The 24,821-nt window shown below is 41.9% G+C and overlaps 2 protein-coding genes across 4 annotated transcripts; one reads left to right on the forward strand and one right to left on the reverse strand.

The window, feature by feature from the left end:
* LOC8078035 (putative transporter arsB) lies at window positions 2,628-4,613 on the forward strand. Its single transcript, XM_002465971.2, has one exon. It carries the CDS (start codon window positions 2,918-2,920, stop codon window positions 4,370-4,372), a length of 1,455 nt encoding a protein of 484 aa, XP_002466016.1. The 5' UTR covers window positions 2,628-2,917; the 3' UTR covers window positions 4,373-4,613.
* LOC8078037 (plasma membrane ATPase) lies at window positions 19,486-24,682 on the reverse strand. Of its 3 annotated transcripts, none has more exons than XM_021458378.1 (14): window positions 24,597-24,682; window positions 24,356-24,484; window positions 22,672-23,721; window positions 22,463-22,594; window positions 22,194-22,298; window positions 21,992-22,109; window positions 21,742-21,888; window positions 21,412-21,650; window positions 21,278-21,307; window positions 21,107-21,191; window positions 20,826-20,986; window positions 20,573-20,746; window positions 20,110-20,233; window positions 19,486-20,001 (listed from the first exon to the last, which is right to left on the reverse strand). In XM_021458378.1, the coding sequence occupies exons 1-14, from the start codon at window positions 24,636-24,638 to the stop codon at window positions 19,862-19,864; spliced, it is 2,676 nt and encodes an 891-aa protein (XP_021314053.1). In that variant the 5' UTR covers window positions 24,639-24,682; the 3' UTR covers window positions 19,486-19,861. The 3 variants fall into 3 exon arrangements, with proteins under 3 accessions (XP_021314053.1, XP_021314061.1, XP_021314058.1); XM_021458383.1 differs by having other exon boundaries at window positions 19,865-20,029; XM_021458386.1 differs by lacking the exons at window positions 21,107-21,191; window positions 21,412-21,650.

A 24,821-nucleotide genomic window follows, 5' to 3' on the forward strand; every position in this document is an offset into this window, starting at 1 on the left:
TCTTTGCCGTGTGTCACACGGCGAACCCCTGCTATCCGGTAGTGATCTCTGTAACCCTCTGAAAGGTTGTTAGTCTCGCTACCATAGTCGTGTGCCACACGCAATCGACATGGGATAGCTGGACTAATAACATCTTGTAACCTTTCGTCCTAATGAAATATGGGTACAACTCGTTCGCAAAAAAAATATTTATAGCACCATGTATCCAATGATAGTAATTTATTGTGATAAATATTGATGCTCTTTTATATAAATTTAATCAAATTTAAAATAATTTGATTTAGAATAACTCTAGCTAGAAGTTGATTTATCTTAGAACGGAGGGAGTAATTTCTTCACATAAACAGTTGCCCAATTCTATGTAGTTTAGCAAAAATAAGTGAGCTTATTTAGAACTAATTAAGAGCATTTCTCTAGTGTTTCTAGTTGCATGGAGGAGTAGATGGGCGGCCTTGCTGTTGATCAACATCGGTTTCAATCAAAAGGCTAGCTTAGACACAATTGGACACGATTTGTGTGGCTGAATGTAGTTCATGCACCTTTGATGTTGAGCTAGCTAGTGGCCCTCTGCAGGACTGAATGTTCAAGTGAAATGTTGACACATATACCGCGAGATATATATATATATATATATATATATATATATATATACACACACACTACACTACCTGGTTATAATACATAATTTCGCCTTCACTCTCTTCCAGCTAAGGGAAAACGAAAAGGAGATAACAATCTGATCGACACTGTTAAAATTACAGCTTGACGGAGCAGTTGACATACTAATTAATGCTTGGAGAAGAGATATATATGTACGTGTGAGTAGTGTCATGTGTAAATAGAACAGAACTATGTTGCTTTAATTAGTACTATATATGATATGATGCGCCTTGTTCTATATCGTCAGCCGGAAAGCCATGGATAGAGAGTAGTTTACTCCTCATGGCCATGGCGACTATATATATATATACATATACGTATATGTATCATCATCACGTGGTGCCGTCCAAAAAGAGATATGAAATGGTCCACACGGCCGGATCAATCGACACATCAGTCTAGTTTATTCTGCAGCAGATATTGCTGGGCCAATCGCCAGCAAGTATCGGCTCTCTTTGCCACTAATCATGGCATTAATAAGTTATTACAAATATATATAATCTCAACTAATTAAGACTAGGCGACGAAACGCTGGACCTGTGAAGTTGATAGTTCGCTGTTTGCTAAAATAAGCAAAAAAGCAAGCGAACGATGAGCAAGCAATGCAACTTGAGAGCAGTGACGACGCTTATTAAGCCTGAAAGTGGCAGGGCAAGGGTTCATTTGATTAGTAACTCGAGAGTAACTGCTCCACCGGCCATGTCTCTCAGCTGCTTATATTATTACAATTGTACTATTGATAATGACACTGAGAAATATACACCGTACCGGCCGATCAATCGACTCCTAAGTCCTAACCAACGGGTACGTACTACTGATGCTTATATTACACTAATTAATATATCCCGTCCATGTGGCAATTATGTTGCTTATTACTATTTTTTGTTATAAGCACGTACGTCTGACGCATGCATAAGTGCAGAGAGAGTAAAACACTTGACACATGCATATGTGCGGAGTAAAACACAAAGTTGGTCCTTAAGCTTGGCTCTGGGTGCCATGCATATCTAGGTTTTGTGAACTTCCAAAATGCACATTTACTCAAATTAAGATCCAAATCTCCATAACTTGATCGAGGTAATCTATCTCCATGCCATGCTGATTACATGATGGCATATGGCACCAACATGCGCGACTCACGTGATTGTAAGGGGAGATGAGATGATGAGACCGGCAAGTAGGCCCACATATGTCATCGTACAAATCAGCCTGCCATGCAAGTAGATTAACTCAAGTTATAGTGATTTGGACGTCATGTTATAGGAATAGTAACTTTAGGCACATGGATGTGCACTTTGGAAGTTTGGTGACCTGTATGGCATCTCGAGCCAAGTTCGAGAATCATTGATGTGTTTTACTCTATATATAAGCGAGTCTTGCTTGTTGTCTATAGGCATTGACCAACCATTTGATTGTACATATGACCGATGAAAATTATATACAAAGATTGTCCGATGACCGGCAACATTGCGTTGCCTGGGACGATGTTTGGTGGGCTTCGATGAACACAGAACTTGATGGTAAACACAGAGACAAACGAGTTATACTGGTTCAGGCGGAATATAGCATAATACACCTAACTCTGCTCTAACTTTTCAAGAAAATTAGAATGTCTTATAATTTGGAATTGATGTAGTGCGAGCTACTTTTGGGCTGGCAATTAAATCCAAGTGTATTCTTGCGCGCGTTATATTACTGACCAACGGCATCAGCAACCGTCATTATTACTTTATTTACTTTAATTTAATGAACCTAGCTAGCTAGCTATAGCTATTATAGAAATAATAAATATATAGTGACCTCATTCTGGAAATTTGACTCTTTGGCCTTGCTTGCATTGGAGCCAAGCAGCGCGCAATACAACATTATATTCATGCATGGCGTCAGCCGAGGATCGGCAGCAGCTCGCTCGGTTCCTCTATTTATAGGTGCGCGAGGAGGGCCTCTCTCCCTGCAGTGTGCAGCAGCCAGCAGCTAGTACACACTCACTGCTAGCTCTCATCAGTCATCACTATAGCACGAACTCGCTCGGTGAGCCAAGCAGTGTGCTCGCTCGGAGGAGCATATATAGCTTAATTAATTTGCTGCTGCTACCACGCACACTGCACTGACGACGATCGATCGATCGAGCAAGTACGTAGCTAAGCTAGTGATCGATCGGTCGACCGTAGCCGTACGACGTAGCTAGTGCAAGATCAACAAGATCAGGATCACGCGCGGCGCAGCAGGCCATCCAAATCTATCTATCATATCAATCATGGCTCTAGCGTCGGTTGCCAAGGTTGTTCTTGGTTCCCTGGCCTTCGGTGTTTTCTGGGTGCTTGCCGTGTTCCCGTCGGTTCCCTTCATGCCCATCGGCCGGACTGCGGGCGCGCTGCTGAGCGCGGTGCTAATGATCGTGTTCCACGTGATCAGCCCGGACGACGCGTACGCGTCCGTGGACCTCCCGATCCTGGGCCTCCTCTTCGCCACCATGGTGGTGGGCAGCTACCTCAAGAACGCCGGCATGTTCAAGCACCTGGGCACGCTGCTGGCGTGGCGGAGCCAGGGCGGCCGCGACCTGCTCTGCCGCGTCTGCGTCGTCACGGCGCTCGCCAGCGCGCTCTTCACCAACGACACCTGCTGCGTCGTGCTCACCGAGTTCGTGCTCGAGCTCGCCGCCGAGCGCAACCTCCCCGCTAAGCCCTTCCTGCTGGCGCTCGCGTCCAGCGCCAACATCGGCTCCAGCGCCACGCCCATCGGCAACCCGCAGAACCTCGTCATCGCATTCAACAGCAAGATCCCGTTCCCCAAGTTCCTGCTCGGAATCCTGCCGGCCATGCTCGCCGGAATGGCAGTCAACATGGTCATGCTGCTATGCATGTACTGGAAGGACCTGGATGGGAATGGGAGTCCCACCATGGACGTTGACGGCAAGCGGATGCAGGCCGTCGAGGAGGGGGCTGCCCATGCCGCCGCCGCCGGCGTCGTGGAGCAGAGCCCCAAGCTGCTGCAGCTTGGCACCACCAACGGCGGCACCGGCTACATGTCTCCGCTGATGACTGAGAACATCTCCACCAAGCACCCCTGGTTCATGCAGTGCACGGAGCAGCGGCGGAAGCTGTTCCTCAAGAGCTTCGCCTACATCGTGACGGTGGGCATGGTGGTCGCCTACATGGTGGGTCTCAACATGTCGTGGACGGCCATCACCACCGCCATCGCCCTGGTGGTCGTCGACTTCCGCGACGCCGAGCCGTGCCTCAACACCGTCTCCTACTCGCTGCTCGTCTTCTTCTCCGGGATGTTCATCACCGTCAGCGGATTCAACAAGACGGGGCTGCCGGGGGCCATCTGGAACTTCATGGCGCCCTACTCCAAGGTCAACAGCGTCGGCGGCATCTCCGTGCTCTCCATCATCATCCTCCTGCTATCCAACCTCGCATCCAACGTCCCAACAGTGCTTCTCTTGGGCGGAGAGGTTGCCTCGGCGGCGGCGCTGATCTCGCCGGCGGCGGTGGTTCGGTCGTGGCTGCTGCTGGCTTGGGTGAGCACGGTGGCGGGCAACCTGTCGCTGCTGGGGTCGGCGGCGAACCTGATCGTGTGCGAGCAGGCTCGGCGGGCGACGCGCAACGCCTACGACCTCACCTTCTGGCAACACATCGTCTTCGGAGTGCCATCCACCCTCATCGTCACCGCCATCGGCATACCACTCATCGGAAAGATCAACATCTGATTGATCGATCGATCTGCCAGCCGCGCGCGCGATGCATGCAGGCATCAACGTAATACGTAACGACGCCGGCTCGTCGTGGTGCAGTGCATGTATACTCATCAGCTCCTATATACTTATACTACGTACGAGTACGTACAGTACGTGCCTCTCGATCAGTTCCGTATATATGTACGTGGTGTGTATTATATATTATTATTATGCCCCCCTCAAAAAGCTTGAATTAATTCACTTAGCTTTGCTATTTATTGTGTTTTTGGAGCGAGGTGTAGCTGCTGCATCTGTGCATGCATGCATAATTAAGCAGCTAGCTAGAGTGCACTGTCTGCTGCTGCTTGAAGAAAGTATATATGCATATGCATGTGGATGTGGTCTTCTCAAACTATAAATATATCAACCATGCATCTCGCTCCTAGTTGAAAACTATATATATATATATATATATATATATATATATATATATATATAATTATTGTATTTACAAATTAACCAATACTACACTCGGCGGCATCGGAAGAAAAGTGTTGCATACTTTGATGGAGGAGGCAGTTGGATTTTTCTTTTTTGAAAGGGGCAGTTGGAGCTTGAAACCTAGAAACTTGGAACTAGATCCTTTGTATATTATTGCATCTCTTTCTCGGTATCTCACTACCCTTCGTTTTTTTTTAAAAAAGGGCAATCATCAGACTACCGTACCATCGGTCATGCTCTGAAAATAAATCAAATTCTCAGGTCACTCTTCTAAGTACAACATAGACCAAGTGCACAAGACGGCCCACTGCACAGCGTGCCCTTCCAACCGATGCTGAAACATTCTCTCTTCTAACCAAGCATCAATTTGCACACGTGTGAGGTGATGCTGAATACAAAAAAGCAAGCATCGGTGATTCTACATGCCTCGATGCTTGGTCATTAATATGCAGTAGCATATGTCTTCTAGGTAGAGTAAAACGAATTGTTTCTTACAATTTAAATATTCAGTGGTCAACAAGTTCTGGCATCATGCAGATAAAAGTTTCAAACCTCGGTAATATTGTGGCTAGTTTAAGTATCTCTGCAAATTAAATGCAACACCTTGCACGTACCAAATTGTGGTGCGCTAGCATATCCATCGATCAGTCATCTAGCCTCTCTTAATTATTTTGCTAAACACTATTATACTCTTCCTAGGTAATAACACACCCAAATTAAGTATAGGCCACATATATAAACTGTAAACTTCAAAGAAATGTTAGGCCACAAATAGTTGTTAATTTTTCCCCTATATATTCGTTGTTAGACCACAAATAGTTGTTAACATTTACTCCCGGTTTGCGCCAACGATCGGGAGTAAAAGTTGACCTTTAGTCCTGGTTATTGGTTCCACTCAGAACTGAAGGTCCTGAACCACAACCCAATGGCGCAGTAGCCGTTGGGTAGGGGCCTTTAATCTCGGTTAATAGATCTAATCGGGACTAAAGGTGCTTCTAATTCTGGATGCACAAAATTCCGGAACTAAAGCCAATTTTGGCAGAAGAATCAAAAGGTCGTTTCTCTACTAGTGATGCATCACTCCAAGTCATATATATAGGTGCATTATTTAAGTATCTTACTATATAGTATATACATTATAAACATATGCTAGCAAGTATCGGTGTCATATTATTCTAGGCATATAAATCTGGTTCAAGTTGATGTTTCTTAGAGAATATATAATCGCAATGCTAGTATATTGATATTTATATTGAATAAAAGTATGTAAAATCTGAGTTTCTGACCCTCTAATATATTTATTATTACAAAGCTGACGTCTCTAACATAATATAGTTTTTCTCTTGAAGCATATATATAAAGAGGTCGATTATATCATCGCAAGCATATTGTTATACATATGTGGCGCCGGTTACAAATATCTTTGATTGTGCCATGTGCGCCTTTATGTTTTCAGTCTTGAAAAATCACTTTTTTTGCAAGGTTTCTAAAAAAAAGAGGTGCAGAACACATGAGAAAATATCTCATGAGTATATGCTTCTCGATCACTGGCATTAATATAGAGGGCAAAGCTAGGTCAACTAAAAGCAACGTTTAATTATTGACAGACTTCTCTGACAGAAATTTCTGCTATAAATCCTGATATCTTCCTAACTACTCTTATATTCTATAATTCATAGGATGATGCAAAAGTTGCTACGTTCTACTCCAATGGCCATCCGACAACACCTACATTTATTATTTCTAATAGTATAAATTCAAGCTACCTACAGCTAGTTCAAGGATGATGCAACATTTTATTTTGTCCTCTACAGAATGGAAGCATTGCCATTGGAATGGACCGCGCCTGCATCCAACAACACATTTCTCCACGGCATAAACATTTGCATAACGTCTTGAAATTGTCATCAAAAATTCATATGGATGATGCATGCAACCATTGTGCACACTGCAATGGCTTTCTGCATCCGACAACACATTTTGCCTACGTTACATTATAAACATATGCTAGCAAGTATCGGTGTCATATTATTCTAGGCATATAAATCTGGTTCAAGTTGATGTTTCTTAGAGAATATATAATCGCAATGCTAGTATATTGATATTTATATTGAATAAAAGTATGTAAAATCTGAGTTTCTGACCCTCTAATATATTTATTATTACAAAGCTGACGTCTCTAACATAATATAGTTTTTCTCTTGAAGCATATATATAAAGAGGTCGATTATATCATCGCAAGCATATTGTTATACATATGTGGCGCCGGTTACAAATATCTTTGATTGTGCCATGTGCGCCTTTATGTTTTCAGTCTTGAAAAATCACTTTTTTTGCAAGGTTTCTAAAAAAAAGAGGTGCAGAACACATGAGAAAATATCTCATGAGTATATGCTTCTCGATCACTGGCATTAATATAGAGGGCAAAGCTAGGTCAACTAAAAGCAACGTTTAATTATTGACAGACTTCTCTGACAGAAATTTCTGCTATAAATCCTGATATCTTCCTAACTACTCTTATATTCTATAATTCATAGGATGATGCAAAAGTTGCTACGTTCTACTCCAATGGCCATCCGACAACACCTACATTTATTATTTCTAATAGTATAAATTCAAGCTACCTACAGCTAGTTCAAGGATGATGCAACATTTTATTTTGTCCTCTACAGAATGGAAGCATTGCCATTGGAATGGACCGCGCCTGCATCCAACAACACATTTCTCCACGGCATAAACATTTGCATAACGTCTTGAAATTGTCATCAAAAATTCATATGGATGATGCATGCAACCATTGTGCACACTGCAATGGCTTTCTGCATCCGACAACACATTTTGCCTACGTATACGCATTTGCAAGATAATACTGTTTTCTAAGGGTGATGCTGGAAACTCACCTGCCAACATAATACCCATCTTGAGCAATGCTAACAACTGCCCCACCATAAAACTATTCTACGGCAGCAGGAACCAATTGATGCATATGCATAGGAGGTCTGGGAGACTCTCCAGCAGCCACCTAGGTCACGCATGACCTGCACGATTGCCACAATAAACACTATATTAATTTCCAATCAACCAAGATAAGGTATCCAAATATCTGTGAGAGTTCATACAGGGTTTGAAGGTTGTGTCACAATACATTAATTATTAGTGGATGCAGTTACCTGTGATTCAAAGGTCAATGGAACATAACCCTCCTTTCTTCAGACATTTTACGGGAGATCACCAGCCATAGCTTATCTTGATCGAACATTAATTTGATAAATAATAAGAATCTGCATGTTTCGTAAGGGAAAAAATGATTGCGAACATATATTTAAGCAACCTATAAACTGATGATTTGTCCAACTTCGTTATCGATGTATTGGTATTGCTGGAGATAAACTCCTTTCAGTTCAATATGGTAGAGGAAAAGAGAGGAAGAAAACAATCTCTGAAAGGGTTCAAATCTGCATATTTTTACAAGGAGACAAGAAAAAACTGGAACTGCATAGAAAACAAGAAGTACAATGTTACGAATTGACAAGATGGTTTGTTCAGGTTCAATCAATTTGTTGTGTAACACATTGATTCAGAAGTTAGCATACTCAACTTTTCCATGGTACTGTTTGTCTGCAGTCTGCACGGGTTCCAGAATACTCCCTCCATACCCACAAAGAAAGTCGTTTTGAACAAGGTTTATGTCAAACATTGGGAATATAAATCATGAATAACTTTTAAGTTCTTTAATTTGGAAATGTGAAAACCATATGAATAAATTTGTCTTGAAAAATACTTTCATAAAAATATACATATACCACTTTTTGATAAATGTTTTGGAGACCGTGTCGTTGTCCTAAACGACTTCTTTTATGAGAATGGAGAGAGTAGGGTATATTTGTCTACAGACAGCTTTATGTGTTGCCAACTGAAAGAAAGTAACTGAATCAACGGTTCTTTGTTTTCGCGAATACGCACAAGTGCGTGTATCTTTGTATTAGGCCTTGTTTAGTTCCAAAAAATTTTACAAAATCGACACTGTAGCATTTTCGTTTGTATTTGACAAAAATTTTCCAATCATGGACTAACTAGACTCAAAAGATTCGTCTCGTCAATTTCGACCAAACTGTGCAATTAGTTTTTATTTTCATCTATATTTAATACTTCATGCATGCGTCTAAAGATTCGATGTGACGGGGAATCTGAAAAATTTTGCAAATTTTTTTGGGAACTAAACAAGGCCTTAGTTACAAGTATACCGAGACCGTCGACTAAAAAATGTTGCAGGGCTACATTATGAAGATGCACATCCAGATCGTTATCAGGACGCACTACTCTCACATCCAGATTCAACGGTTCTTGATCATATATAGATGTCAAATAATACATTTCACTGTTTTCTACTTATCTTGATATAATGAATCCAGATCTAACTGTTAGAACAATCACCGCTGCCCACAAACACAATGACCCAGTGCTAAATTATGGTGACTGAAAGAAACATGGACAATCTCAAGAATGTTAGCAAAGCAGCAAAGAGACGGAAACGACCACTCAGCATCTGGAAAACAACAAAGGCAAATGTGAAAAATAGGCCAAGGACATCTGATGAGGAAGTAATCATCAGAATGAATAAAGAGTGCAATAACCTGGTTCACTATGCTCATGTGGAGGAACAAAGCAGCTTTGATTTCCTCATCAGTGCCTATCAGTGATATATCTTTGAATTTACACTGTCCAAGTACTAAATACTCAGCTGATCACCACCTCAAAAGCAAAAGTAGTTATCTTTCATCACCACCTTAAAAGCAAAAGCATCAACTTTGATTTTCCTCATCAGTGCCCATCAGTGATATATCTTTGAATTTACACCGTCCATAATCAGCTCATCACCACCTCATTTTTTTCATATCACTTTGAAACTCATGAAAATTTTAAGGATGATGATGCTACCATGTTGCACAATGCAATGGGCTTCTACATCCGACAACGACGCATTTTCCCTACGTATAAATATATTTACAAAGCAATAACATTAGTAAAAGTGATTGTTATGTGGGCACTCAAATATGATAGGCGCAATAAGAGAAAGGATTGCAAGGTTGTGCCAGACCAGCTCAGCAAAGTGGCTAAAGCAAGGTATATTTAAATTAATTCTGGGCTTCAGTTTCGTCAGAGAAGTTCAGAGGGCAACGGCAGGTCGTTCAGAGTTAGCCATTAGTTGGTCATTAAGAGATTGATTAAGCTTCAGTTTAGATAGATAATAAATTAACAAAAGATAGATAAACTAAAAAAAGAGGCTGTAAACAACTAAGTTACAATAGATTGAATCTATATTGCCCTTCTTCGTGCTGTTCATAGCAGTGGCCTACACACGACTACACTCTACGCTATCGTCCATCCACTAATCATTCTCCACCACCTTAGGCCCTGTTTAGTTCCCAAAAAATTTCTTTCCGTCCCATCACATCGAATCTTTGGACACATGCATGGAACATTAGATGATAAACAAATAACTAATTGCATAGTTTGTATGTAATTTGCGAGACGAATCTTTTGAGTCTAATTAGTCCATGATTGGACACTAATTGCCAAATAAAACGAAAATGCTACAGTAGACAAATCTAAAAATTTTCACGAACTAAACTAAACAAGGCCGCCTCAATGACACTAGAAACCAACCTGCCAAAACCATCGCGAAGCATGCCACTGTGCAAACAGTAAATTAATTTCCAATCTATGAAGATAATATATTTATATTATATATATAAACATCACCTGAGAATTGAGTTCATAATGGGTTTGAAGATTGTCACAGTACTATTAGTGGATGCAGTTACCTGAGTAAATATTCAAAGGTTAATGAAATTATATCCCCATACTTTCTTCAGAGAATTTTACAGATCACTAAAAACTTATCTTGCACATTTTCATACTGCCATAAAGAATAAGATCATATATTTCTAAGCCACCTATAGGTAGCTGATTTGTTCAACTTTCATCCACTAGTATAGTGCCCGTGCGTTGCTACGGTTTTATTTAAGGGATATACTTAAAACAACAAACGTGAACCATCCATCTCTCTATCTCTACCAAGAAAAGATACTTTCGTAATTAATTATTATTAAAAAAATTGCAGTAAAAAAATGCTCCTTGTGACAAAAATAACCGTTTAGGTAATCAAGTTATTGAGCTCATCATTAAATTCAAGATATATCAAGTAATATGATCTTATCATTAAATAGACAATGACAAGACTTGGTACAACAAAATAAACTGTGTAGCACGGTGATTCTTTCAGTTGTCACAGGTTTAGCTCCTTAAAGAGATAGGTTTAAACAAGATACAGTAAGCTAAATAAGTGCTTTATGGAATGTCACAGTTGCAAGACACATGAACTGCAACACATAGATGAAATTTTTTTAACCTAGAGAGCATAGAATGATCTACCTGGCTACAGAATGATTCAGATTTCAGAAACTTTGATGTTCCATCTATACCTTAAGAATCCATCTTTGAACATTGACATATAGCTGAAATCAAGTAGCCATTAGAACTGGAAATTGTTAATACAAGTGAGCAGTCCATCTGCACATGTTGTAGAGACAAAAAATGAGGGTTTTGAGATTTGAGAACTTAACTGTGAGACCGCTTAAAATCAATGTTGCTGCTGGTCTGACAATGAGGAAAAGAATTGAAACTTCGATTTTGCAGCTAAGGAGGTACATAAGAGAGCTAAATATAAGTTTTTGACTAAAGCAGTGCAAATTATAAAATAGGATTCTGGGCTCCCAATATATTTTGCATTCCGAACTTACAATATATTTTGCAGAAACATGAGAGAGAACTCATACCTGAAAAAACTATTGTAGATCGAGATGAATCTCCGGCCATTCAGAAAAAGTTTCCTCAAGACTTAGAAGTGTCCACCCGCAACAAGCACAACCCACAACTTATAAATAATTCAAGCTCTCCAAGTCTCAGGCTCTATAGATAATATATACAGATATATAATGACTTCAACCTACAAATACTTGTCATCAAAGTCATGCCAAGCCAAGGTGCTCAGTTGAAAAGTGTAGTGATGATAGACATGAAAAATGGTGCTCTATCTTTTTACGCTAAAAGGAGCTACAAAATTGTTCTACTATCATCTCACTCCAAGACATGTGAATGGATTTGTAAGAGCAGTCAAGCAGTACATTACCTCCACCAACAGTAGTTACCTTTGCTGGAGCAACAACAACTTTTTTCCTTTCTTAGGATATCAAGCAAACTGGACACGACATATCTGAACGTGCAGTTGGAGGCTCAAGGCAAATGCCCAATTGAGAACTACAACAAAGACCAATTGTCACATAACTTGCACAACTTTGAGGTGAGTAAGTTTGATGCTTTCAAGGAAAGGAAAATGTTTACCAAAAGCAAGAAATAAAATAGAAATATACCTAGGGGCTTCTAAGCAGTCTGATATTGTCTGAAGTGGCACCTGGTCATCAAAGTACACAAGAGATATAATAGTAGATCTGTCATGTACCATCAAAATTTGCTCCCTATAGCAGGTAGCATACCTGGATTAACACTACCAGAAAACTGAGTATCCTTGAGGGCCAGCAATTTCCTTGAGGGGCGAAATTAAACCCCCAAGGATATACAATTACCTTGAGGGTTGTATAAAACCCACAAGAAAATGCATATTCTTGAGTGCTGAACCAAACCGCCAAGTTAAATCTATATTTCCTTGAGTGCTAGTTGAAACCGCCAAGGTAATTCTATGTTTCCTTGAGTGTTATTATAAACCACCAAAGGTAATTCACATTTCTTTGGGTGTAACTAGAAACCGCCAAGGAAGTTCTAGTTTCTTTGGGTGTAAACCCTCAAGTAAATTATTGTAGCTGCCAAGAAAAAAACAGTTTATAGTCATATTTCTCTTAACCACCGATGTAGTGAACTCATTGCATTCTTGTTAGTTAGACATTGCATTTTATAGACATAAACGCTCCATTGACATGTTTGGAAAATGATATATAATTTTTGTTAGTAAATTAATCCAATAAAAGTTATAATTTTGTGTTGTTATGCATTAGAGAATGCATATACTAGCACTTAGCTTGAGATGCTTGCTTATTTTAAAGCTAAAATGTAACATAATATCGTATGGAGGCAAAGTTTATATCAAAGTTATAGAGCCCAAAGAGATATACAACTTCTTAGTTGATGAAATTTTCATTTGAAATTATTTGAGGTCCATAAAATATGTTTTAAATTATTAGAACTTTAAATTTTTTGAATCTTTCAAATGACCTCAGATAGAGATACAACCTAAACCAAAGTTATAGTACTCGATGAGATATAAAACTTTATAATTCAAACTTTTTTCATTTGAAATCATTTAGGTTCTCAAATATTCATTACAAGATCCACTAAAGTGAAAACCTAAGTTGCACGGATACGGATACGCGTATCGGTATCGGAAGGATACGGATACGCGGATACACCGATTTCCCAAAAAACCAGATACGCGGATACGTTTAATATTAAAAATAAAAAAAAAATAAAATAAAATTATGGAAGTCTATATTTAAATCTGATAACAATAAAAACATCACAAATAACTACTTAAGTGTACTCAACTACTTATTACATAACAGCAGGTCCAAAGGTCTCAAATTCAAATAAAGTAATCGCAATTCTCAAGACACTCTCATATTTAGGAAAGTACTAAAACTAAAAGGCATTCAGGCGCAATTCATGCAGCAGCAACTTGCTATTCCTCATCTGGCTCATTGTCATCCGCAACATCAACCTCTTGAGCATCCAAACCAAAAGTCACAGCTTGCAATTCAGGTTCATCAACGGACAGGTTGGCCACTTCAAGAATGCCAATACCACCGAGTGAATCAAAAGAATCCCCTCCTACATCCCACATCCTTGTCTCTCCTGCCTTGTACGCGTCACTTCTTCTAGATAGAAGCCTCAGATTTGTGTGCACAAAGACCAGATCTTCAGCACGCTCTGGAGTTAAGGCATTTCTGCTCACACTATGGATAAAGCTATAGGTACTCCAGTTTCTTTCACAACAAGAAGATGAGGCTGGTTGGCTAAGCAATTTCATGGCCAAACTCATCAACAAGGGAGCATATTGTCCATGATTTGTCCACCAGGTCATAGGAGATAGAGACCATCTATCCTGGATTGAGTCAGGATCATTAAATTCTTCTGAACAACTAGAGAACCTTGCGTACTCTTCTTTTACTTTTGCTAAGTCTTCTGGATTGGGAAAAAACCTCTTGAAGCAAGTCATTCTCATTTTGGACACCTCTTTATCCTTGTGGGGTGGTACACGGCCAACACCTTCTTCAAGCCACTTTTGGCTATAATATCTGTAATTGTCATTTGTCAATTTGGCTTTATGGTTTACTGGTTTAGTGAATGGAACAAATATGAACTAAATAAAAAAAATGGAATGACAATTTGTACCTTGGATTAAGTGAATGAGCTAAACAATGAAGTGGATTGTTTCCTTTTGTCCACCTAGCAATCAGAATGTCATAAATAACATAGTACAAGTCCGAATGCTCATCTTCTTGCTTGCCCTCGTACCGATATATGGCTTTCTTCACATTCTCTATCATTGAATCCCACATCTCATAAACTAAGTGAAGGCATGGTGTGTCGGTGTCTGTTATACGAATCATCTCATATATAGGAGTGGTAATCTTAAGAATGAAGTCCACCTTGTCCCACCATACTTCATTAAGTGTCAAGTCCCTAACAAGTTGGGCTGTTGGAATTGGAGAATCATCTCTGGCTTCTTTGTAGATGCTCCATTTGTCACTAATCACCATTTGCTGGAGGGCTGATTTTACCTCAACAAACCTCTTTAACATACATACAACAGAGGCAAATCTAGTTTCAGCAATAGAAAGTAACTTCAAACGGCTGAACTCATTGAACATGGAAAGCCGCATGCCATGATTCATTATGAAATTCTTTATCATAGCAGCCTCAGTCTTCACAGAATCTATAAATTCAAGTTGATTCCAAACAAATATCTCATCATCAGAAGGATTCCTTCCTATTTTAGGCTCACATATACTTTTCAAGGCAAGGTTGAGGGTATGCACAACACAAGGTGTCCAAAATATGTTTTTATACTCAGCCTCAATTATTAGACCAGCACCTTTGCAATTTGCAGCATTGTCTGTAATGATTTGTACCACATTATCTCGACCTACTTCTTCAATTATTCCCCTCAACTTTTCTGCAATGTATTCCATGCTTTTGACCTCACCTTCACAGTTATCAGCCCTCAAGAACATAGGTGACTTGTCACAAACAGCAACAAAATTTATAATTGGTCGCCTCTGAGGATCTGACCAACCATCAGTGCAGATGGAGACTCCCTTCTCTGGCCATGTGCTCTTTGTGCTCTCCAACAAACGCTCTATGTGCCTCCTTTCTTGCTTCAGAAGTCCCTCTCTAACTCTGTTGTAACCAGGACTCACATAACCTTGCATGTTGCGGCTGGCAGCAAAAGCAAAGGCTTCTCGAAGATACGGATTTCTCAAAAAATTGAAAGAAACCCCTCCAGAATAAATTGCTCTACTGATCAAAGCATCCAAGTGATTACGATCTTCTAGTCTCCAAGATTTTTCCAATGCAGAAGTAGGCCCCCTCTTAGACCTCTTGCTGGTGTCAGCAGTATTGCTCTGTGAAGGATCAGTAGGCAGAGAAACAGTTCTTGACTTGGATCTTTCCACCAGATTCTTGCACCTTTCAACTTCCTTTCTCATGGCAGAAAGCATTTCATATGTAACTTTAGGACATTTACTTATTCCCTTTCCCGAAATCTGCAGCAAATGAGCTTCAACTCTAGTGTAACTACTCAGTTTTTCCAGTGGACAGTACTTGCAGCGCCAGTAAGTGTTTCCTCCACCAGGTTTAGGCTTCTCCAAAATGGTGTCATGATCCCAAAGTGGAGCCTTGATGTCTGTTGTGTTTGTGGCTGCAGATCCCACACTAGCACTTGCACTACCACTAGCACCACTCAAATTGGGAGACGCCATCTACTGCATATAGGAAATCAAGCAACAAGAACTCACTACACTGCCATCCTACGAACTGAACTACTGAAGAAGGAGAGATTGATGGGATTTACTCACGGGATCTGGATCGGGCTGAAGAAGAGGAGCAGGCTGAGCAGGGCGCCTCCGCGGCTGACCAGAGTGGTTCCACGACTGAGCAGGGGCCGTGCTCGTCGCCGGCGAGCAGGGACAGTGCCAGCGGCCGGCGGGCGTCGAGCGGGCGGCCGGGCGTCGTAGCCTCGCGGCTTCAGCCGTCGCGGAAGAGCAGGCGCGCCCGCGCAGGCTCCACAGGTGGCTTCGGGCTGAGCAGGGGCCGTGCTCGTCGCCGGCGAGCAGGAACGGCGCCGGCGGGCGGCGGGCGTCGGGCGGGCGTCGCGGCTGCGCTTCACGGTCGGGCGGGCGTCGCGACTGCGGAGTCGGGGTCGGGGCGTCGCGCGTCCGCAGTTAGGGCGAGAGAAAGGCTTCGTAATGGGCTGGGCCATATCTGATACGTGTATCCGTTGCTTGATACGTATCAGCCAACCGTATCCTATTATGTAAAAAAAAAACCCGATACTCCTCCAGTACGTACTAGCCATGTATCCGCGACGTATCCGTATCCGATACGTATACGATACGGGATACGCGCCTACCCTGAAGTATCCGTGCAGCTTAGGTGAAAACAAAAAGAAAGAAACATTCACTTAGTCACAGAAGACTTCGTGGTGTAGTGGTAGGTTAGTTTCATATGGAACTTCGTGGTGTAGTGGTAGGTTAGTTTCATATGGAACATCAGGTCATGAGTTCGATTCTCAGCTACAACAAATATGAGATTGTTTCTTTTTTTTTTCCATGCATATCTTTGAGGGTCATCGGCACTCAAGAAAACATTTATCCTTGGGTGTTTTTACATTTTCTTGGGTGCCATCGGCACTCAAGGAAACCTATATCCTTGGGTGTTTTTACATTTTCTTGAGTGTCATTGGCACTCAAGGAAACCTATATCCTTGGGTGTCGTTATATTTTCTTGACGATGTTAAAAATCTGATCACTGATTTATTTTCTTGACGGTTTAACCCTCAAGGAATTGATTTGTGGCGGCCGACACTCATTTCCTTGTCTCTCTACCCTTGGCGGCCATTCCTTGAGTGCTAGCCGCCAATATTGATTTCCTTGGCGGTTTTAGGGGTTTCCTTGAGGGTTTTTGACCCTCAAGGGTATTCAGTTTTGTGGTAGTGTAATTACGGTGCCGTTTGAACTTTCAGTCTACAAAGGCGCCAATGGTGGTCTTTGTTTTCTAACGTACTGATCATTCCTATGCAGCCAGTCCATAGAATCGGTAGGATCAATATTTTCTTGTCCAAGATGTATTGATGGCTGGCAAATGGCTGAAACACCAGTTTCTTGTGGTGACTTTTATCCTGTGATACATATTCATTTTTTACATATTATTTGATTTGCACCAATAAAAGACACATTTACAATTTATAATCAGCATTGACAAAGACAAGAACGTACCGATGGTGACAGAGACGGTGCCAAGGTCGAATGCACTGCTTCAGTCATTTGGACATCAGTGGCACTGGATATAGGTTCTACATCGCAGGAGTGTGGATGTCAATCAGTTGGATGCACAAACAAAGAAGAGTATACATAATTGGTTTTTTATTATTACCCTGACCAGGTGTATTTGCCACTGCTGTAGCTCTTATCATTGCACGATATTCACATTGCTTCCTATTCTGTTCTTCTCTTTGTTCACTGGTTTCCTGGGCCCTTTTATGTGCGCGGTATTCACGTTGTTTTCTATTTCTGTCTTCCCTCTTTATTTTCTCCTCATCTGGAAAATATATTGTGGCATGAGTTTCAGAAAAAAATGCAAACTAAATTAGTATCATTGGTCGTGAACATACTTGTTTCATCGGCCCTTTTACGACCGATAGTGTTTGATATGTCGCCAAACGTAGGGCGGGCTTCTCGCCGATCACCCATCGCAGACCTGTAGACATGAGATGCACTTCAAGACAATGGTCTGAAAATACTATTAGAAGATATCAATCTTACTTATTTGGTTTCAGAAGCTTACTTATTTGGTTTCAGAACAAGATATCAAATTTGCCAATAGGGTTACTTAAAACAACCATAACGTTACTAAATTAGTTCCAAATTTGCCAATATCTCTTCATTTCTCATCAGATGGTTTAATTCCAACGCAATAAAAGATATTGTGATGGTTTTCATTTTTCAGGTTGTCACCAATTCTCCACTAACAAATCCCCCTGATGACTGCCCTGTCAGAGTTGCCTATCCTAAACGAAATTTTTCAGCATCCAAATCCAAAATAACAAATGATCAACAATTGTCTGAACACATAACAATCTTTTTTTTCTCAAAAACTATAATCATAGCACTTAGCAGGAAGCAAGGGTTTACTGTCAAGCAAAATTAATTCTCAATTCTCAAAAACTATAATCATTTTTCAAAAACTATAATAAAAAACCTGGCTGGCTGGGCGGCGCTCCCCGGTGCCGGCGTCCTCGGCTGGGCGCGTGACGGCGGCGGCGCTCCCCGGTGTCAGCGTCCTCGGCTGGGCGCGTCCTGGCGGCGGCGCTCGCGGGCAGGGGCGTCCTGGCGGCGGCGTTCCCCGGTGTCGGCGTCCTCGGCTAGGCGCATCCTGGCGGCGGCGGTCGCAGGCAGGGGCTCCCTGGCGGGGGCGGTCATGGGCAGGGGCGCCCTGGCGGCGGCGGTGGCGGGCAGGGGCGCCGCGGCGGTGGCGGGCAGGGGCTCCCTGGCGGCAGCGGTGGCGGGCAGGGGCTCCCTGGCGGCGGCGGTCGTGGGCAGGGGCGCCCTGGCGGTGGCTCGCTCGCGGGCCGAGGCGTCCTGGCGGCGCGTGGGAGGGAGTCGGGCAGAGGAATCGAGTGGGAGGGAGTCGGGGCCGAGGCGTCCTGGCGGTCGCGACCTCGTTCTTGCGCGCCGAGGGTGGAGGGGTGAGTGATGAGTTTGATCTGAGCGTTCCTGGTCGCAAGATGATGTTAGAGTTAATCTCCCCCCTTAATTTTGTAAATTAGACATTACTGTGTGCAATTAGTTGGGTGTACTTAGATTAGGCAATGACTGTGGGGGGTAGTTTGCTGTGTGGATTTAAGAAAGTTTTAAGTGGTGCATTATATAGTAGTGGAGATACACACTCACGAAAGTTTTACTTCTAGTCCTTCAACTTCATTAGTGATGCAGCGTTGGAGTAACTCCTTTCAGCTCGATATGGTAGAGGATAAGAGAAAAAAAATCTGAAAGGGCTCAAATCTGAAAAAAGCTATACTATCAAGTAGAAAACTAAATATATACTTTTACATGGAAACAATACATGTTTAAAATGATTAGATAAAGGAAATTTACAAAAAAATGGATGTGCAAAGAAGAGAAGAACTAAAATGCCAGAAAATCGAAAATATAGTTTCTCCAAGTTAAATTCGATCAACCTGTCACAAAGATCCAAACGTTAGCATGCTCGACTGTCATGGTACTGTGTGTTAGTACTTAGTGCAGGTCCAGAATAAGGCACCATATATTTCTTTTCCATGATTACATCTTAACTGTTGTAGCATAAATGCTTCAAAAAAGATTGTTCTAGCATAGGGGAAAGCAATGAGCATTCTGTAGCTCCAGCAAAGTTTTAACTTAAAATAATATAGTGGACTCACAGCTGTAAGTTCTGAATCATGAAGGGCCAATCAAATGCAAAATCTATTATGGAAGATATCTATTTACTTGAGGCCTTGTTTGGATGTTGTCGTATTTACTTCAATCCATGTGTGTTGGTGTGGATTGGAGTGGAATTTAGTTCAAGTTCCACTCTAATCCACCTCAACACATGTGGATTGATGTGAATACGACTACATCCAAACAAGGCCTGAGAGGTTTACAGATGACACTGCAGAAGGAAAAGACCCTAACAATGTGTTCGATCTATCTAACTTGAGACCGGCTGATGTACCCTAACATCAAGTACCACGTACAGAAACCAGATAAGAACTATGTGTAGGATAGCTGAACGCATGCATATTGTCAACAACTTTTCACTAGTCATCTTTGTGTGTCCCCATTTGCGACCTGTAAAATGACAGCACATTCACGTTTCCTGCAAAAGATAAGTAATGGGATATGGAAAATAAAGTTTTATAATTAGCACAAACTCTAACATTCGATCTAGAAACTTACAAACTAAAACCAGGGTCAAAAGTAGGACTAAGTTGTACAACCATATCAATCCAGCCCTAACACAGCCGATACCCTTTGTTAGTGCATAATTCAAATCCCCATGGACAACTTTTTGCGTTGCCACCTGAAAAAAGAATAAATGATTCAACAGTTCTTGAGCATATAAATGTCAAGCAGTAAATTTCACTGTTTTCTAATTCTCTTGACAGAATGAATCCAACAATGAATATCTGTAACTGTTAGAACGTTGTTGCTAACTACAGTCTACAGACACAATGGCCCAGTGCTAAATCATGGTGACTGAAACAAGACATGGAAAAAAACCAAGGATTGTGGCAAAGAAGGAAAGAGAAGGAAACGACAATTCGCCATCTGTGGAATAAAAGTCATGGTGACTGAAACAATACATGGGAAAAACCAAGGATTGTGGCAAAGAAGCAAAGAGAAGGAAACGACCGCTCACCATTTGGGAAACAACAAAGGAAAATGTGACAACAGGCCCAGGGAATCTTATGATGCAGCAACCATCAGAGTGAACAAAGAGTGCAATAGCCTGGTTTATTGTGCTCATCTGAAGGAACAAAGCAGCTCTGATTTCCTCATCACTTCCCATCAGTGATATAGGTTTGAATTTACACTGTCCAAGTACTAAATAATCAGCTGCTCATCACCTCAAAAGCAAGAGGTTATCTTTCAACAGAAGGAATAGCACTCACTGCAAAAGGGTTTGCAGTACTTGCAACCCAATAAAAAATGGCTGTAGTAAGAACTATGTAGCTTCCAAAAGCAGCACCGCTTGTAATGATTTTCTGAACTCTCCATCTATCTGGTGACTTGTTCAATTCCACCCTTTCGAATAACATTGCAAATGACGTACCTGGAAATAAAAAGAGAAACAAAGGAAAAGGTAAAAAAAAAAGAAGACAATATATATCGCGAAGACCTTAAAAAAATATATCGCAAATAAAGGTTGCGGCCTTTTGGAATTGATGCTCACAGTAATTACAAGCGGTAATCATGAAAGCCAGGATACTTGACAAGTCAAAGTGCCATAATAAATATAAAATGGCACGGACACCAAACTTCATTACAATTAAGATTGGAGTTAGACCTGAAGGACCCTGTACTTTAGAAGGATTCTAAAAAAATAATCACAAATAGAACTCACAAGATGGACAGTTGATGAAACCGTGAATATCTGCAGAAACAGCAACATACTGCAAGTTAATATCCATTTATCATGATCTAGATACAAAACATGTTGTCAGAAATCAAGCCTCCAAATGCATCAGAATGACCTACAGTGAAGCTTCTCATCATCTGACAAATCTTCCTACTGATTTGCACAGCTGAAGAAACAGGCATCAGGGCATGCTGAGTCAAAACAAGATCAGATTCACTTTTTGTGTAATCAGTTGCATCAGCAACTGAAATTCCAATATGGCTTTCTCCTATGGCATCATGATCCAGAAATTCATACCCAACCATTGCACAATGACAACCAAAATTTCTTAGTCTTCTTACTACATCGCTTTTGTCCTCTGTACTAACATATCAAGATAGCAAAATGGTAAACAAGAACTTCTTACAGAAAGAAACTTCGCCAGGAGGATATAGAAGATAAGGATAGACCTGGAAAGAGATCAGAAATCCCGTTGATGTTTGAATGGACTTCTATGTTATTCCGAGCTAACTCAAACACTGAATGCGCAGGTACCACATTGGTGCCTAGTTTTCCAAGCTTTCCACAAACCTGCTTTGTGGTCGACAATGGGCTTTCTGTAGAGAGGACAAAGTAATATATATAATGATGAAGACTTGTTTATAAGAGCAAATGACAATGGCAAAAATCTCAACAACAGGATATACACATCAGAATCACCTGTGAGGACTCTTATATCTAAACCCAGATCGATAAGGCTATCAACAACATCAGCACTATCACTTCTAAGGTCATCTGTGTAAGGCATAAGGGCAATAAACTCCCAGCATGAGTCTACCTGGAGGAAAGTAAAAACAAACTAAATGATATAGATCGTAAGTTTGCATATTAAAGCATACTAATGTGAAATCCAATTTCCTACTTGATGTCCTACAGCTATGGCCTGATATCCGTCAAGAGTAAGTTCATCCATTAGTGTGCTTATTTTCTCTTTAACTTCTTTGCTGCAGCCACATTGATGAGCAACCTATAGCATGAAAACAGATAATGACTAAAAGACAGCTCTGCAAACAAAACACATGCAACTGCATGCATGCACATGTGCATGTGCCTCGAGATGGTGGTGGAACTTGCATGCATGTCTTCCCCTGTAAGTGTGACGCTATGTTTGAAATTTCAACAGCAACTTGCCTTTGTGGGATCACCTTTGAATACACAGCACTTGGATCCATTGCCTTCATCGATGTATGTAGTCTGGAACATCAGCTTCAGTGCAACAAAGAAACATGCATGGTGCTCTAAGACTTGAACACCGAATCGTGCCTGCAAATTTGGTACGCATCTTTATTTAAAAGAAGCACAGAGGCGGAATAGAACTCTGCTTAGTTAGAGAAAGCAACCTGCTCTGGATCATCAAGGAGGCGTAGAATAGCTGCATCAATTGGTTCGATGTACAACTCATGTTGAGATCTTGATGCCCGTGCAGCTAAAATTATGGCATGGTCTTTACTAACACCATCTGCAAACATCTCAATCTTGTCCCGGACAAAACAGGGCTGATTACAAGTTAAAGTACCAGTCATGTTGAAGAGGATCACATCCACACTTGCTAGATCTTCAAGTGCAACTGTCCCTCGGCTAGCAATCCCCAGAAAACAAAGCCTCACAGATCCCCATGCCAATGCCAAGTAGAGAAAAACAGGCATTGCCATCGGAATTCCACCAATCAATGGCATAAAATGGGCGTTGAGTGGCATGCCTGTGCAGTTTTGTTTTTGTAACAAAAAGCTTAAGACTATCTCAGCAATAGTGCCAACAAGTACCAGGGAAGCACAGAAGCAGGCAGCAAGCATGACTCCTTCTTTAAGCTGCCCAGGTCGAGCATAACGTTGTGGGTAGAGCCGCAGTGTGCTTCTGGGAATGCCACGGCCAGTTGCAATGACAACAGCGGTTCCTTGGCCACAGGAAACAGTCCAAGCATAGTATATGAGGAAGTCATGTGCACAATCAACAGATCTTTTGGCCCAGCAAGTCATTGTGTCGATTTTCTGAAACCGGAGTACGCGAGCATTGGCTGGGACGATGTCCCCAACCTTGAGAAATATGATATCCCCCGGGACCAGATTTGCTGCATGTACATCTCTCCACCTCCCATCTCTCAGAACCTTGGCCCTTGGTGAGTGGGCCTTGGCCTCCAGTGGAGCCTTAGCATACTCTAAAACAAGCTTTGCAATAAAGCATGCTATGAGGCTTGTAGCTACTATGAAAATTACGATGGCCAACTCGCATGGTCTTTGGCCAGCTGAGGTGATGGCAATTGTAGTCAGTACTGTAACCCACGACATGGAGTTGAGTATGATCCGGACCATGTTATTGTACTTGGGGAAGACATGATCCCATCCCCAGAGTGAGAAGAGCGCCATCAGGAATCTTTGGAGCATGCTGCCCTCCTGCAGCAGCGGCAGTTTCAATTTAGATGTTAAAAATCCAAGTTATCCTGATGAGAACACTTTTTTTTTCCTGAATTAGTATTTTTTTGGGACAATTTTCTGAACTAGTATGTAGCAATTATTATACCATAATACTACAATGAAAGAGGAGATGGTGAGATAACGAGACTAGCAATATGTGTAATTGGTTCCAGTTTAATCGTCGGTGTTCATGATCCACAAATAAGATGAGTTGAATATAGAAGGCTAATGGCAACAGCTGAGGTGAAAGAGATAATCAAAGAAGAGTTATGGAAACAGCTCGTCCAGTGAGATTAAAGGAGGCAGAAACTGTGTTTTGCAAAACATTCAGCGCCTGAATGGTAATTAGTGGTTTTGGCATTGTCTTGTTACCAAACATTCAGTACCTGAGCTAAGGATTTGTTGTCTGGTTCTTAAAAAAAAAAAGCTGTGCTTCTTACCAAACATTCAGCACCTGAGCTAAGGATTTATTACTGAGTGGTACGAATTACCAAATGATCCTGGAGTAACATATGAACAAATTGAAGCATATGGCGGTATTGGAATGGATAACGGGCGCAGGAGTTACAAATGGCGGACACGACATGCGGGGGGAGGAGGGGGGGAGACTTACGTGGTGGTGCGAGAGGACAACGACGTTGGGGCCGTGGAGGCGGAGGCGTCGCGCGGCCTCGTTGTCGGTGAGGCCCGCCTCCTCCGCGGTGCCTAGCCGGCGCAGCACCTCCTCCTCCTCCCCCGTCTCCTGCAATATAATTTTGCAACAACACCAGACCAGGCATCACAATCACAATCACACATCGCGATGGCTGGACCAACGGTCCCGCAACCGAACCGGCGGAGCGGAGCGCACTCACCAGGTCCGCCATGGCCATATCATCCGACGACGCCATGTCCATGTGCGCGCCGCGCTACTCCCGTCCCGTCCCGTCCCGTTGCGTTCCGTCCTCCTTCCGTAACAAGAAGACACGACGGCGAGGCCGAGCAGACGGGCCAACCAACCAACTGGAGGCCCAATAACAAAGTCCAGCCCAAATGGGGACCCTTCGTCGCGGTGCCAGGCCTAGTAGGGGAAGGAAGGA

The sequence above is a fragment of the Sorghum bicolor genome, chromosome 1, assembly GCF_000003195.3.
Source record: "Sorghum bicolor cultivar BTx623 chromosome 1, Sorghum_bicolor_NCBIv3, whole genome shotgun sequence".
Taxonomy (NCBI): Eukaryota; Viridiplantae; Streptophyta; class Magnoliopsida; order Poales; family Poaceae; genus Sorghum; species Sorghum bicolor.

Coding starts and splice junctions, on each gene's coding strand:
- LOC8078037 (XM_021458378.1), bottom strand. CDS start 24,638: ATGGACATGGCGTCGTCGGATGATATGGCCATGGCGGACCTG. Junction 24,485..24,596: donor ATATGGCCATGGCGGACCTG/GTGAGTGCGCTC, acceptor ATTATATTGCAG/GAGACGGGGGAGGAGGAGGA. Junction 21,192..21,277: donor TTTCATCAACTGTCCATCTT/GTGAGTTCTATT, acceptor ATTGTAATGAAG/TTTGGTGTCCGTGCCATTTT.
- LOC8078035 (XM_002465971.2), top strand. CDS start 2,918: ATGGCTCTAGCGTCGGTTGCCAAGGTTGTTCTTGGTTCCCTGGCCTTC.